Source organism: Phodopus roborovskii, unplaced genomic scaffold, assembly GCF_943737965.1.
Source record: "Phodopus roborovskii unplaced genomic scaffold, PHOROB, whole genome shotgun sequence".
NCBI classification, from domain to species: Eukaryota; Metazoa; Chordata; class Mammalia; order Rodentia; family Cricetidae; genus Phodopus; species Phodopus roborovskii.
The window spans coordinates 36,962,710-36,979,510 of NW_026125281.1; the positions used below are offsets into that span (position 1 = coordinate 36,962,710).

General features: G+C 42.7%; 1 protein-coding gene across 1 annotated transcript in view; it reads right to left on the reverse strand.

Moving 5' to 3' along the window:
- Mtmr2 (myotubularin related protein 2) overlaps positions 1-16,801 on the reverse strand; it is a 57,137-nt gene that overhangs the window by 4,763 nt on the left and 35,573 nt on the right. Inside the window, exons 4-11 of the mRNA XM_051199020.1 lie at positions 14,421-14,515; positions 13,956-14,066; positions 11,366-11,467; positions 10,062-10,145; positions 6,898-7,047; positions 6,265-6,453; positions 3,561-3,746; positions 2,894-3,100 (exon numbers count right to left, since the gene is read on the reverse strand). Coding sequence (XP_051054977.1) covers positions 2,894-3,100; positions 3,561-3,746; positions 6,265-6,453; positions 6,898-7,047; positions 10,062-10,145; positions 11,366-11,467; positions 13,956-14,066; positions 14,421-14,515 — 1,124 coding nt within the window. The remainder of the gene's footprint in view (positions 1-2,893; positions 3,101-3,560; positions 3,747-6,264; positions 6,454-6,897; positions 7,048-10,061; positions 10,146-11,365; positions 11,468-13,955; positions 14,067-14,420; positions 14,516-16,801) is intronic.

Genomic DNA, 16,801 nt, shown 5'->3' on the forward strand with positions numbered 1-16,801 from the left:
TATTTTAATCTTGTGACAAAATGGAAAGGGTACATGTGTGATTTGCTAATATCCTATGCCAATATCAGAATGGAAGGGAGTAACATTTTAATGTTAACCATGGCTCTCATAAGACTTGACTATTTGATGAGTGTTTTTCAAAACTGTACAGTTTGTTTTCCTTAATATAAAATACCATGGACACTATTTGTTGCTAATTTGAAGATCAGAGTTTTAGTAAACTTTTGCCTTATCCACTTTTCTGATAAAACCATATGCATATGCCTGATATAGTAGAGTGAAACAATACATCAGGAGGTCTTGTATAAGTGTGAGCTAATGTGTTCTGCATAATCAATATGTAATCTTACCAAAAATTATAAAAAGTGTAGGACACTAAAGGAATTTAGGAGGGACAAGACAAAAAAACTTTTTTTTTTTTTTTTTTTGTTTTTTTCCTGGATTCTACAAACATTGCTATTTGCTTCATTTAAACAGATTTCAAAACAACCATAATTCTCCAAAAAGGCTCCTAAAAGACTACATAGGATTTTTCCTCATAAACTTCAACAGATTGTCACTAGCATGCCTTCTTGACTGGGTGGTCTTTATTATAAAAGGAAATGAAGGAAAAGGAGCCCATTTAATGGTACAACCAGAAAAAGGGGACTGAGTAGCCAGAGCAAGCAAGCAAGGAGTTTCCGGTTTTGAAACACATGACACTTTCTTTTGGGGAGGGGGGTAAAAACAGGGTTTCTCTGTGAAACAGTCCTAGCTGTCATGGAACTCACTCTAGATCAAGCTGGCCTCAAGCTCATAGAGATCCAACTGCTTCTGCCTTTGAGTGCTGGGATTAAAAGTGTGTGCCACCACTGCCCAACATGACACTTAAGGGAGAATTTCTTTTTTTTTTTTTTTTTTTTTTTAAAGGAGTGTTTTCTGTTCAGTACATCGTCTAGAGAAAAATGGGAAAGTGTGAGACACTGAGATGCCCCAGACGCCTAGTTTTGCTTGACTGTTGATGTTCAAAAGACCCAACCATTTTCGTGTTAGTTCCTTTAAAGTTACCTATGAACCCTGCTAGAAAACCCTTTAAAGACTAACATGAAAGAGCAGCTATGCAGAACCTTCCAGGCCTCTGATGTTCTCGCTTCTCCCTCCACTAGACTCCTGATTCCTGACTTAGTCATTCCCCATTCTTAACCCAGACATCTATCTCCTCCTTCCTGGGAAGAGGACCCCAGTCTCCACTGATTCCAGTCAGTGCCGAACAGAAGCCATTTAACATCCCACTGAAGAACGCCGTGAGTCCAAAGTACAGTACTAGGAAGCCAACACAAGACCTCCCACTTCACTAAGACTGAGATAAGCTATGGGCACCACTTGCAGAGAGCCATAACTAACACTAGTGGACAAGTGGAGTGGGTTAAAAAGGAAGTTCAAGGGTGTTCACCCGAAGAGCTGAAGCTTATGGGGACGTGGAGGGAGAGCTAGATCAGATACATGAACAATAACAAGGAGTGCTTTTCATTTGTCTCCAAAGGAAGTGTGCAACAACAGGGAGCCTCTTTTCATTTCCACAAAGAAATCCCAGCAGGGAGTCTAAGTGGGGCTGGTGGCCTCAAGTAGGGGCTAGGCTTGTTTCTGGACATGGATCTAAACACTAATTTTGTAGGTACACCTTAGCTGTTTTAGGTATATACTTTGGATTCACAGATACACATTTTAATCCAACTAACAACATATTCTACCTCCTAATTTTGAAATCCAGTATTAAAAAACAAACAAACAAAAAAAAAAAAAAAAAAAAAAAAAAAACCCCAGTCCTAGTCTCAGTGATACAGACAGAAAACTCCAGATGCTCAGACGCCAAGGCTAAATGATAACAAGTGGAACTGTGAAGTGAATTTAGGGGTCAGCCTTGGAAACTTCTCAAGATCCCATGCTTCTCTAGGCTGTATACAGCCCTAGGTTTAACCATACGCTCTAAATAAACAATAAACTTTGAATAATACAGGGCTCAAAATTTTGTAATTTCAATAAGAGAATCAGTACTGCTTTCCAAATTTATGGAAAGCATAGCCAGGGAGGTAGAGTTTAGTCCAAAAGAATTCAACTTTAGTTAAAATTTTATTTTTATGTGTGTGAGTGCCTGACAGCAAGGGTTAGCCTCCGATCCTCTAGCTCTAATTATAAGCGCTTGGAAGCTACCTACTCTAGGCCCTGGGAAACAAGCTCAAATCCTGTACAGGAGCAAGTGTTCTTAGCCAGGGAAACCCCAGATTTTTCCACTCTGGTTTTAGTTCCTAATTCTTTAGACTCTGATCTACATTAGCAATATCATATATAACTGAGCCACTGTCCTTGTCATAGAAGGCCAAAGGGAAGCCAGCAATACTTTATGCTCCGTTTGCAGGGACAGCTCCACGGGCGTTAGTTACAGCTGAGTTTCTAGGTAGAGATCACAGAAGAGACAAGGTTACATGCCCAACAGATGGCCCCACGCTGGGCTCACACTGCAGTATATTAAGAATGTACTAACACTTTACCAAATGCAGTGCTCTTGTGACCACTCTGCAGGACAAATGGGCAATTTTCTCTCTTGCACAAGATGTTTGTGAAAAATTAAAAGTGAATGTGCTGGATGGCTCAAAACAAAAACACCAAGACCCGAGTTTGGTCCCAACACATAAGTAAAAGTTAGGCATAATGTGTATGCCTATAGTCCCAGCAAGGACATGCAGAAATGGCAGAACTCGGTTTTGCTGGCTAGCACCTACCCCACATCTGTGAACTCTGGGTCCAGTGAAGGACCATGTCTCTAAATAGTAGACAGCAACTGAGGAAGAAAATCAACAACCCCTGGCCTGCACACAACCGTGAGCACATGCTAAAATGAAGGTTCTTTACTCACTAGTTGGAATCGATGTCCAAAGCTCAGCCACTCTTTCTCCACGAGGACTTCAAACCCTCGAATGGTTCGGTAGTACCCGTCCAGCATGAGCATGGCCAGCGAAGTGAGTTGAGCTGTGCGGTCCCAGCCATCACTGCAGTGCACCACTACAGATGTCCTTCCTGACTCTACCTTGTCAGCAATCCTAAGAGCCCCTGCAAGAATGAGCTGGAAAACAAGGCGTAAAGAAAGTCTAATAAAAAAAAGTTAAACTTCTCAAAAGAAACTAGTATAGTTCTGTTAGACATAACTACCTCAGTCACACGGCAAGAAGCATCAATAATCAATAAAAAGGAGGCAGGTGCCAAGGCTCATGCGTGTAAGAATCCCGAGTGGATGGTGCTCGGACTTTAGAGTGAGAACGTGTCTCAAAATCAAGTGAATGAAGAGAGGCATATTAAGTCGGTAGGGGTTGAGAACCTAAGACCGTCAGAAGTGAAGACACGCTCCCTTGAGCATGGGCAGAATTCAGAAGGAAGAGGAAAACGAAGCAGCAGAAACGCGCACAGCACGCACGCGATGCCACCCTCTCAGACCCGAGTGTGCACAGAGCCACCGGCTCCACGGCTCAGCAGCAGCTTCCCGCTGATCCGTTACGAGGCTTTGACAAGGGTTAGCAAATACACACCTTAATGTGTTCTAGCCAGTGTGTAGATTCCAAATTAGACAGCCAGTGAGTCTCCTCAATGCTGGGGTACACAATCTCCTTCAGCTTTCGTAATGATTCTCTCATAACGTGAATATTGTGAATATCCAGAAAAACAAGTTCTGCATTTTGGTAGGCATCTTCACTTTCGTAACCTCCCCCCTTTGCCTGCAAAAGGGCACACATCACAGAAAACCATAAATGAATGCGTAGCCATCTTCTGTAGACACCATTACAAACTTCCATAAAATACCTAAAATGTACAAAACAGGATGAACAGTGCTGAGGATAAGGATAACCCTGTGGGAAGCGGGGGTAGCTCAGGGCCACTTGCTACAAACACACACTGCCTCATACCATGTCTAAAATGGAGTCTGTGCTTAGCCTATGTGATAGTTTATTAATTTTGAATCATCCCAAAGCACTTCAGCATTGTAGAGAAAACTTTCCCCATGTGCATCAAATCCTACCTATAACTTCTTACACAAACTTCCCTTCAAGTTTACTGAAATAATCAGATTATCAATTCCATATGCAAGAGTCCCATTCTGGACCACGGGAGCTTATTTTCCTTTCTACATAAGTCAGCGTTCTGTTGCTGTGAAACAATACTTGAGGAAGGATTTATTGGGGAGACTTATTTCACAGTTCCACAGGTTTCAGTTCACAGGCAGGCCCCACATTTCTGGAGCGTGTTCATCACGAGGAAAGCATGGCAAAGGAAAATCATTCACCATGCCAGCCAGGGTACAGGAAAGAGAAGCTGAAGGGCCGAGGGCCACCCCACAAAGGCACACACCCCCTGAAGGGCCGAGGGCCACCCCACAAAGGCACACCCTGGGAAGTCCCCTCCTCCCAGCTAAGCTCTACCTGCTATATACTAAACTTTCCAAAAATCTAGCATTTGAATCAAAAAATGGATTAACCCATTGGGCAGGTCAGAGCTTTTATCTGTCACAAAAACACTAGCCCTCTTTTCAATCAAACCGACAAGATTAGCTATCAGTTTGCTTATATTAAGCAGCTGATTCATTTCAACAATCTATAGCTAAAAAACAGAACCTGGTTTTCCCAAGTTTAATATTAGGTTTTATGTTTAAAACATCTTCTGTCTTGCCTAACTCAAACATTAAAATCATACTTCTTGAAGCCTTAACAAAAGCAAATCGGGAGGCTAGTGGGACAATGTCACTAATAGGATCTTTACTATGATACCTCTAAATTCAACTCCAAACTAATTTTAAAAATTGGTCAGATTTCTAGTCCACATAGTAATTTATATTCAACATTGTCACAAAAAATGTAGGTAGCACTTGTTAACAAAGATGACTTGTGGAGAGTGGAAATGGCTGTTATAGTTTGAATATATGTCACTAATACTATTTGGGAGGCGTTTACAATGTGAGGCCCTGCTAGAAGTAGGTTTCTCCCAGCATGCCTCAGAGTAGCTGGCACATGCTCACAGCAACCCCGTCAGCTGCTCTGCGCCAGGGTATAAAACATAACTATCAAATTAACTGTAAGGTTGAGGATAGAGAAACTTTCAAAGCAATTTCATTGCAATGAATTTCAGGAGACGGTAATAGGAGCTACTAAACAGCCCATCACAGACACAGGAAGAAATACTACAACCCACAGCATGGCAGTAGCTCCTTTACAAACCCACTACAGAGCTAGGATGGGCATGATGCGGAACTCATAGCCATGAGTGGGCCGTGAGCACACTAGAGGAGCGGATACGCTCTCACGGTACAGTGAGTTGTATCTCCGTTAAGTGTTTTTTAAATGGCAATTAGATAGTAAAACAAAAGACGAAAATCATTTAAAACTAAACTTGGTAATTAACTACTTCACCGAGTCTCAAAATACCAAGTATAGGCAAGTGATGAGCAGTGTAATGTAAAAGTATGGTAAGTGTGTCTGTGCATGGTGCCTGCTTGACATTCACAGTATGCTGTGACTCTGCTTTTGACAACTGCCTGTAATTTTGAGCATTCAAATTATTAAATACTCACCGAATGAAGAATTTTGCATTACAAAATCTTTTCTGATGAACTTGGTTATAACTTTTACTGATAAAGGTTATCAGTAACTAACAAACACAAGGTGATAAACAAGTGACTATGCTTTGCGTGCACCTCCTTAAAAGGGTCATTTGCAAAGGACGACCGGGGCTCACAGTGCCTCCAACAGGCTATGCAGATGCGGATTGAAGAATATCCTCCAAGAGTTAAGGATGGTCACTCAAGCCTCTCACAATGAGAGGACAAAACAGTCTAATGTCTGCTGTGATTACCAGACATTAAGATGACATAAATTTTCACTGACAAAAAATCTGTTAACTTACAAAAAATTATTCGGCATTACTTCAAATATTTATGGAGAGCTACATAGATCTGGAAATACAAGCAAATCCTAGTGACGGTGCACGTTGGGGGTTTTAAAGCATTTTCTTCATTCACTTGGCTAACTGCATTAACTGGTTTTTCTACAATACAGATGAAATGCAGTTTTGGAAATCATCATCATCACCTCCATGTAGTTTGTCCTCTCTCTGCCTCCCCAGGGCCTGACCACTTTTTACCAGGCAACAGTACAGACAAATTCAGCTGGCTTTAGTAACATCAGAGATCAGAGTGACAAATAATTACGAAAAGTAAGAAACAAAACCAGAGACAAACCTCACCTTGTTGGCAACGGCGTTGACGCTTGGCCGAGCATCGAATATGAACGCCTTGTGTGACTGGGCGTTGGAGTCCACAATGGCCTGCAGGAGCTTCTCGTCCTCTTTGCTGCGCTTCCCGCCCACGCCCACCAGGGGCTGACTGCAGCGGGTGAGTGTGGCCTGGCTTTCAGGGTGGATCCACGATAAAACCTAAAGGCAGGGACACGGTCACATTGCGGCCCTGCTTGTAGAGAAGCGTCTACTTCCTAACCAGACACTGCTGTAAAAGTATTGGAAACTCTTGTCTTAGAAAAAGTACACTAAAACAGAGCTTAACAACCCTGCTTGTTTTTTTTGTTTTGTCGTCTTTTTGTTTTTATTGCTATATCAGTAGAACTGTAAAGTACTCAGATTCTACGCTTCTGCCCCTAAAATTATTTCATCTGTTCTTTTGAGGTGTAGCCATACATCATTAATTTGTAAAGTCTTCTACTTTCGTGGACTCAATAGGAAAATAGCATTTATGCCATGACTAAAGAATATATAAGATACAGAATGGTAACCAATGCCCAGCTTAATTTAGTCTCTGGCATCCTCATATAAATGCTATGACCATTATCACCCTGTACTAAAATACCTACCCGGCCTACTTACCGGGATCCGGCCCCGTGACCTGAAAGACGCCACTCTCCTAAGCTCCTCATCAGGGATGTTTGCTGGGACAGCCAGGAGGGCAGGGTATGTGTCACAAAGCTCATAGCGTTCATTTATCTTTGTTATCCTCCAGCTCTCGTTTGGAATTCCCTACACATGACATGAAACGAGAGAGAAGCTGTCAGCTAAAACAGATGCCAGGGCAGTAAGCCAACCTCCCCCATCTCCAGTTCGCAAATTTGATGTGGCCAAGCTTCTAGGAAGACACATATTTTAATGGGGGATCAGATGTAATGTTTATAGCCTATTAATTCATTAAATGCTATGAGTGGGTGTGAGCCTGGCTGGGGGAAGGCAACAGTGTCCTACTCTGAAAAGAGCCATCTCAGGTAGTAATAAGGTAACTGACTTTGTCGTGGTATACACATAGGTATACATCCTCTAGAACCTTCTCTGTCAGGAGATGGTTTTATTTCCCTTCCATTTCTGCAGGGTATAATTACTGATAGAGTTAAGCGAGCACATTTCACTGTCCACTCAGGTCACACCACCCTGTAGCCTCCGCTTTCACTTCTGAAAAACAACTTGCCGTACGCGAGCCTTTGGGGTCCGGCCCCAAGACCCTCTTCTCAGGGCTCAGAATGGACGTAACAGCAAGCAGAGGGCTTAGGACATCTGAGGGCGGAAGAATTCTTTCATTGTGTGCTTTTCTGAATCAGTCTTTTTATGTTCTCTTTAGTCTTCTGTTTCTATTCTAATTGTCCGGTCCTATTTCCAATTCCTCCAGCTTCTTCTATTCTAAAAACTCTTCTGCTTACAGGAGCCTTGAAGCAATTTTTTAAAAAAATTTGCAAAAGTTACCTCTCATTGGTCAAAAACACATTCCTAGTGTAAGCAATAGGGAGCTGAGCCACTGCATGGCAACACAAGGCGCCAAGACCACAGGACCCAGACCACAGGGCCAGATTGGGGGAGCGGGGAGCACAGTGCTCAGTGACAAGCCCTGGGACTCAGGCCCATTTTTAACAGATTGGCAAGCAAAGAACCAGCATGCCTTTCCGAGGGTGCCCTGCACAGCAACCTGGCCAGACATCTGTGACCCTGACCTTGTATATAGCTGTAAAGTTTTAAACTTATGGTCTATTTACAAAAAGCCTTTAGTCTAATCTGAACTTGCTCTGAGGTGAAAGTGAGCTAACTGTGTGCAGAGCCTGAGCAAAAGGAACAAAGCAGGCTTTTAAGTGTCTATAATCCTCATGGGACAAATAGACCTAGGTATGAAGCATGTCCCAGTATATTTTTTACATACCAAAATTATATAGCTAAATGAAAACTCACCTTCCTGACTACCCACAGATGTATGAATGTAGATGTAGAATATTGCATATTCTATCTACCCAGTAGGTAGAATATATAATATTCTCACAAGATGAACACACAAGCACTGGGAAAACACCCAGAGCTGCTATTAGGAAAGAAATGAAGTAGCACATAGAGAAATTACAGATGCAGGCAACCAGCTTTCAGAGTCAGTGGTCCTGTAAGCCTGGATGTCAGGGTTGTCCCCAGCAGAGTCTGATGGAGACCTGAATTACCTATTGCCATATGCTGTGTATTTCCACAACCTTGGAAACTGATAACCAAACTTTTTCTTTAAGAGATAGCAATAAAAAGAAATCATTTATTATTTTGGTGGGAAATGGGCACAAAGAAAGGTAATGGCAGGTACCACAGCCCACCTGCCAGGACCAGAGAACAACTGTGTGCAGCTGGTTTATTTTCCTTCCTGATGTGCACTGGGGGGGGGGGGGGGGGGGGATTAAACTCACATCTTCAGGCTTGTGTGCCTAGCATTTCTTGTAGCTCCTTGTAAGCCTGTGCGGGTCTGCTGTCCTATGCAGTTCTCCATGTCTAAGTCTGTCTGTCTGCTGTCCTATGTAGTTCTCCACATCTAAGTGTGTCTGTCTGCTGTTCTATGCAGTTCTCCGTGTCTAAGTGCAAGCTTCTTTACGGCCACCTTTGAGGTTCACTCTGCAGGTTGGAATCTGACTGACTAATACTAATTTACCTACTGAAACATGATTCTGCAAATTCAAATCCTAACTTCCACATTAATAACTATGTTACCACAGACAGATTACTTAATGATCCGATGCCTCAGTTTACTCTTGCTTTGCAGACAGTATTTAGTACCTTTACATCATGTGCTTAAGTACCAACCACGTGGTTTAGTAAATAAAACCTGTACACAAACACTGTTTAGTTAACAAAGACAGTAAACACTGCAAGCAAATTCTTCCCTTAGCCCTCATGCATTCAATCATTCAACAGACACCTGTCTATGACATGCCAGGCATTGCTACATCCTGATAACACAGCAGTGAAAAAACTGGCCAGCGCCTTCCCTACTGGAGCTCAAGCAATAGCAATACCAAAGAGACAACACATGACTCCAGTAGAGGAAAACAGAAAGGACACACATGGCATCTGATAAACACCCTTCAAGTTTAAAGGGTTCAAAGCTGAGTGGGAAATATCTGAGAAGCTATCAACAGGGACGAAACTCTGATCTCCATGTAAAGGGGAGACATAGCGCAGTAGTAGAACATTTGCCTCACACGTATGAGGCCATGAATTCAATCCCTAGTGCACAGGAAACACGAAAGCAAATACACACGTGTGCACACACACGCGTGCGTGCACACACGCACACACAAATGTTAAAATGAATGGGTTCTGACCATTAAATCGATAGTATTACACTCTATCCTCTGTGAAGAGGAAAGCCCAACATTTTACAAAGCTAAATTAGAAGCAGTACAGTCATTATTTTCCTAATTAATTTATAGGATGCCTAATAAAAAACTAAATGATATTAAGGCATATAAGAACATTACATTTTGTATATACTGATCCCATTTACATCTTTCTACTGAGCAAGCATTTTTTAGACAAATTGATATCTATAAACTCCTAGATAAGTAAAGATTTGTAAATCACTAATGTATTCTGGAAAGCAACTCAAAGGAAAAGAAAAGAAGCCAAGCAAACCAGGGTTGGCCTTCACTTAAACCAAAAGAACCCGAAAGAACTCCTTACGCTGCCCTGTCTGTTTGTAATGAAAATAATACAGATCATGAAAGCTGGGAGAGAAAAGCACGTACCTGCCTCCGATACTCTAGGAGGGGGTCATACAATTTCCACCCGTTTTCAGGGAATACTTCTTTATACTCAAAAGCAAAAAGAGGCTACAAAATAAAGTTAAAAAAAGATATTTAAGAAAGTAATCAATCAGAAATACATCCTTAAAGAGCTATAACTACTTATGTTTTAGTTGCTTACATGCAAGAGTATTTTACATTCCCCCTTTAAAATAGTTTTAGTTTTATAACTAAAATTTCTGTTTAACTTACAACACTAAGCATTTTATATGCTCTAAAAAGTACAGAAAAGCTCAAAGACCCACTCATAAAATTTACCAAATGCTAACCTATTACCTTTAAATATTTTGATAGTTTTTGTAGGTTTAATTCTAAGTAATAAATGACATCTCCAAAAATGCACTTTCCAACAGAAATAACTGGCCCAACACCAGGCGGTGGCAGCTGAGAAGCTCTGAAATACATTCTGTGTGTTCTAACACACTAAGGAACCTTTTTTATACTTTGGTGTAAAGCTTTTTTACCATGCAACTAGAAGTCTGTGGAGTTTAAGAAAAAATGCAGCTGAACCAAGAAATGCACTTCTTGTTGCCTGTGAGTCCAGACGACCACAATGACAATGGACTGACCCTCTGAACTGTGAGCCACCACAGTGGAATGTTTTCCTTCACACACAGCTGCCATAGTCAGCAGGGTAATGATGGTGGCCCACACCTTTAATCCAAGAACTCAGGAGGCTGAGGCAGATGGATCTCTGAGTTCGAGGCCAGCCTGGTCTACAAAGTGAGTGCCAGGAAAGCCAGGACTGTTATACAGAGAAGAAACCCTGTCTCAAAGAAAGAAAGAGAAAGAGGGAGGGAGGAAGGGAGGGAGGCAGGCAGGCAGGCAGGCAGGCAGGCAGGCAGGCAGGCAGGCAGGCAGGCAGAAAGGAAGGGTGGGTGGCTGTGGTCATGGTGTCTTCACAGGGACAGACAGCCTAACTAAGCTGAGATGATGGCACAGGCTGTAGTCCAGGCTTCCTGAACCTGGGACAGGAGTAGCCAGCCCACACAACTTCAAAAGACCCTGCCTCAAATAAAGGCAAATAGACAAACCCAGTCTGTGGTCCAGCACTGCCTAGCATGTGAGAAGCCCTGGGTTTCATCTCCAGTTTCCCCTCCCCCAAATCAACATAATCACAGAACGCCATTACTGAAATTGACTCGGCACAAGCTAACCCTGGCTACCCGCCACAGCAGGAACACGAGGGGAGGATCTGGACAACCTAGTTGAGTTTGACCACATTACAGGTTAGAGAGAAACTTTACCAAGCCATTAGACACAGGAAATGCGTATTTCATTAGATTCTCAAATATGGATCTTCTTGTTCGCCCCTCTGGTTTATGAGCAAATCGCAAATTCCTGATATCCTAGAAAAAATACAGTATCCAATTAAATCACTTTGTTCCTTTTTAGTGAACAAATGAGATTACTTGGAAATGTTGGGTAAAGGTAAACCTCTACATATAGGATACAAAATAACAGTTCCTGGACACAAGAAAATAACAGTGGTTTGAACAAACACAAAGTACTTCACTACACAGCAGACTCTAGACCTGTGCACCTAGGCTCAGCAGGGCCAAAGGGGACGGACATAAATGACTGATGAATACACACTATCAACACGTGTCCTTTCCTAGGCAGGAGAGATGGTTCAGTAGGTAAAACGCTTGTCAGAACCTGGTTTGTAAAAATAAAAACCACGATCAGCTGTTATGACATTTCCATCCCAAACGGAGATCACTTCCTGCTTCCAGGAGCTCGCCCTGAGTCTGTCCCCTCTGCTACACAGACAGGACCAAACTGCCTGAAGTGCTTCCACTTCGGGGATTCTTTTTTTCCAGATAGGGGTTCTCTGTATTGTTTTGGAGCCTGTCCTGGAACTCGCTCTGTAGACCAGGCTGGCCTCGAACTCAGAGATCCACCTGCCTCTGCCTCAGCCTCCCGAGTGCTGGGATTAAAGGCGTGTGCCACCAATGCCTGGCTACTTCACGGATCCTTAAGAGCTAGCTCAGCCCTGACCCAGCTCTACACTGGGATCTCAGGGACTCTTTCTGCATGTGTCCTCGGCTATTTTCCAAGCTCTTGCAGAATGACATTTGTAGTCTACTTTATGCTACCTCATAGCATTTAGTAAAAGAAATTGACACTAAAAAATGATCCAGAAGTATCTATTTTTAAGTATTTTAACCTAGGCAGAAGCTGAATGTACTATGCTGCAGTCTCATTACTCTTGAGATCAGGTTATGACCTAGACCATGTTATCCCATATTGTACAATATTGAATAAAAGTGTATCAATAATAAAATAGTTGTTTGTTTATAATCCTGAGCCTTGCCCTAAAGACTCCATTTTTACAAGCAGTGTCCATTACAAGCAATACTCCATTATGAGGAAGAAAAGTGACTACAACCCCCAGGAGGACCCAGAAATGGCACCTTGTATCAAATACATCACTCACCCAACACAGACTGACAAATGATTCGTTTCTTAGAAAAAGGGTGCCAGCCTATTAAGTTTACTGGGGGTGAATTGAGACTGTACGGGCATACGGCATATTAAAATCCTATCAGGGAAACAAGGCCAAGACTTTACTAGCCACAGCAGACTGTGGAAAAGACACGGCCCTCCCCTCACCTCGTGACTCTCACATCATCTGGAACCTGGTGTGTCAAGAACCAAGCTCCCACCTGCCCCTGGGGCTCTGGCTGGCTAACCCACTCAAATTCCTGACCGTGCGCGCCCGTCTGTGTCTACCTGCTCATTCGTTGCTTCCTACGCACTGGTCTGACTCACTGTCTAGGACACAGACTCTCTCTCAGCCTGCTTCTGAAACCTCCTGAGCTCCACCACAGCCTCTTCAATGTGTGTTCATTTTCTACTATATACACAGGACAACCATTATCTAGAAACACTGTGTGTCCTCAGAGTTCATTTTAGCAATTAAGACTGGAGTAACAGAGTCTTCAGCCAGGCTACAAGGGTAGTTAGGACTGCATGACACGCTGTGGTCTATGAAACCACTAACTGCTGTCAATTTGCTGCTACTCAATAATTCTGACACCAGAAAGACGCGCACGTGCCTGTCTGTTCCTGGGGAAGCACACTCTTGGCAATTATGAAAGACCATGCTTCCATTAGCTTACTGCAAATCTGAGCAAACCATCGTGTGAAAATACACACGTGTACGCTGAAGCTGAGAACTGTGTTCTCGTGTTCTGCAGTAACCATCTCTAAGTAGTAAAGACACTCAGATCACCCCTCTGGCTAACCTCTCCCCAGCAGAGACCCAGCTATAATTCATAATGGTAGATATCTAAAATGATATCACAAGGTCAGCCTTTTCCCCGTTTATCACTGAAGAGAAATGGCACAGATGACAGCCATTACACTCATGGAGCTCATTTGGCATCAGTGAAGAAAATATCAGTTACTAAGGCATTAACATCAGACTCAGCAAACTTCTAAGATTAATGCACAAGCAGTCTGGATGACACACACAGTCTCTTTTACTTGGAGCGCTGAGAGACAGAACTGATGTACTTTGAAACTGTAGCGTGCACAAGCCAGGCGATGCTGGCTCACGCGTGTGACACCAACACTTAGCTGTATAGACATGTGCCTTTCTCTGTCTCAGTAACAAAACAGAAAAAACCTAAGCAAACTAGTGGACGTGCACCTGGTGATGAGTAGGGCCTGGTATTAAGTAAGTGCTGTGTGTGTGAACAGCTGAACACGTTTGCTCCCATGAGGACACGTCTCTAGTGTGCAGTCCACTTACTTGTACCAGTTTCCAAGTAGAGGTTGTACTGAATAGCTTTCCAAAGTAAATAGAACCACAAGTATTGTAAAGTTTACCTTGCACACGGTCTCCAGGCCATAAGAGTTTTCACCTCGGCTAGATGCACCACCAATTTTTTCTACTCTACTTATCACTCCAAGAGAAGCATCTAGAACAAATGGGGGATCCTGAAAGATGAAAAGAAAGCACACAACGTCTAAAAAAATGTGAAGAGCTTTAAAGACACGAACAGGGCAGGGTTCAGTCAATCTCCAACACTCCCCCTCCCCAAACTGTTAAAATCTTAACCAGAAATTCTTGAGTCAAAAATTACCCAGAATTAGCTGGCTAGGGTCGGGTACACCCTTAGCCCCAGCACTTGTAGGCTAAGACAGGCAGATCTTTGAGGACAGCCTGATCTACATACCATGTTCAAGGACAGCCATGGTTACATGGTCCCAATAATAAAAACTAAGGAAGTGAGCAAACCCATCCAAACACCAAGCAAATGTACAGGCAAAGCCAAACTCAGTAAGTCTCACCCGCTCCATGCTCTTGAAATACAATCTGTAGTTTGTGACAGTTAGGGTTCCTCGGACAGCACCAGTGAAGGGACATATGTAAGTCACATCTTTGGCTGGAGACAAAAAAGCCATAGTTTACTGGACACTATGCGCTATTAAAAACAGCTTACACATTTTATAAAATTATTTTGACTACCTGTCTAATTATGAGAAAATAAACCACAGAAAGATGAAGAAGAAGAAAAAAGCCTTCAGAAGCCCAATCCATGTTTCCAATTGTCTTACTCCAAGGACTATAGAACAAACAAAAAGGCGAGGGCCTCTGCAGAGACGGAGGCCGCTAAGACGGCTGCTGTCCCCACTGAGGGAAGCAGGTCAGAGGCCGCGCTGGCAGCAGACGGACACAGGAGCAGCACCCATCTCCACCACCCGTCTCCCCCCCCCCCCCAGGCTGCCTCACCCGCTGCTCTGTCTTCAGAGGCACGGTTCAGTGTGCGCCATTTCTCTAGAAATAAAATGGCCACGACACACACAACACCAGGGAGTACTGAACTGACTGTATGCCTGAGCCATTAAAACTGCAGGCAGAGTAACATTTCTTTCAATGTTATTTTTCTATGCTTTATCCGTGTTTTACCCGCATATATGTATGTGCAGTGTGTGTATGCAAGCCTGATGCCCAGACCGTGCTGGCCATCAAATCCCAACTTCTGCTAGAAGAGCCCCTCACTACAGAGCCAGCACCTGGGCCTCTTTGGAATAAGATATTTTTAAAAGAGCACAGTATATCCCTGACCAAGTTACGGACAACAAATCTTAGAAATAAACATAGTCAATGCTTTATTAAATGCTAAATGGTGGATCTATATGGCATTATCCTTCTAAAAACATGCACTACCTGATTAAACATGGTAAGTACAACCACTAGTTCAAAATACAGTTACCATGGCAGACTTCATAATGCCCAAGACAGGTGTTTTGGGTTTTTTTTTCTTCTTAAAATATTATAAATTCTCTGCATGCCACTATTAGAGCAAAACATCAGATTCCTGGAAGGAAATGCAGAACAATTCTGTCGAGCCAAAGCATTCTACAAACTTCACCAGGGTGCTTTGGGGGAGATACAGATCTATACAATCTGTAAGACACTGAAACTTCTGACTTTGCTTCATATTAATCAATCTGAAGGACTGATTGCTTTGTATGGGATTTGAAATGAGAGCAATCTCTTAGCAACTGTTTCTAAACTTCAAATCAGCTTCTTCAGAAGCATAAGCTACATTTTCTTAATTCCCAATGCATGTTCCATTTAGAGGGAAACTTCTTAAATCAATAAACCCACCCCTATATAAAGATAGATTTTGTTTCCCTTATGACTTTGTGGTTTAACTAAGAAAGTTTATCGGTGCCACTGAAATGGTTCTGGGTGACATCGGATCCAGTTTCTTACACAGGAAACGCATCAGCATTCTTACCCTATAGCCACCACAGGGCGATGCCTTTCCTGCATTCCTTCATTATGAGTTAAGGAGAGAAGACCCAGGCATATGCTTCTAAAGCTGTAAGGACTGTGCAAATACAGAGGTCTACACCAATGCCACCTGTCTCTGCTTCGTTCTACACGCTCTCACTGCACGCTCTGAGAGATGGTTTGAGCAGGTTCACACCGCGGAGAAAGGAGGCCCTGACAGCACCCTGCGCGGAGTAAAGGGCAGAACCAGCCAACAATGGCCGCGCAGTCTTTAAAGTGTATGAAGTGATTTGACTTGGACTCAGTTCTACTGACACTTCTTGCCATGAACATTAGAGTACCTCTTCACAAAGCTAATCCACTGTTGTTTAGTATCTGACCCTCACTTTAAAGGCTGAATAATTGTGTGGGAATACCAGGCCATAATACTCTTAGACTATTAATACCTACAGCATTCATGTAATGCCTTGCCTACCATTTTTGCTTTTAATTACATTTATTTGTACATGTATATGGTTGTTTATACGCCATGGCTCATGATGTCAGTTTTTGTAACAATCACCTTTACCACTGAGGCCCCTCTCCTGCCCCTAATTTTACTAAACCATAGATTTATATTAAGTCAATGTAAAATCTAAAGTCTTTTTAATATAAAGGACATACACATTTGTCCCAACCTTTGACTTTTGTCTAGTAACTTTATGCTCTGATCAACTGTGTGACAATGATGCTGAACATTGTTGTGTTATATTGGGCAATCTTTGTGATGCTGCCAAGTGGCAGTGAGGGACCCTAGATTCCCTCATCTTAACAGGTACTGTAAGTGATACCAACATGAAGAATGAATGAGCCTGTTCAAATCACACAGAGAGAAGCAGGGTACGCTGGCCTGAATCCGCACTTGGAGGCAGAGACAAGCGGATCTCCA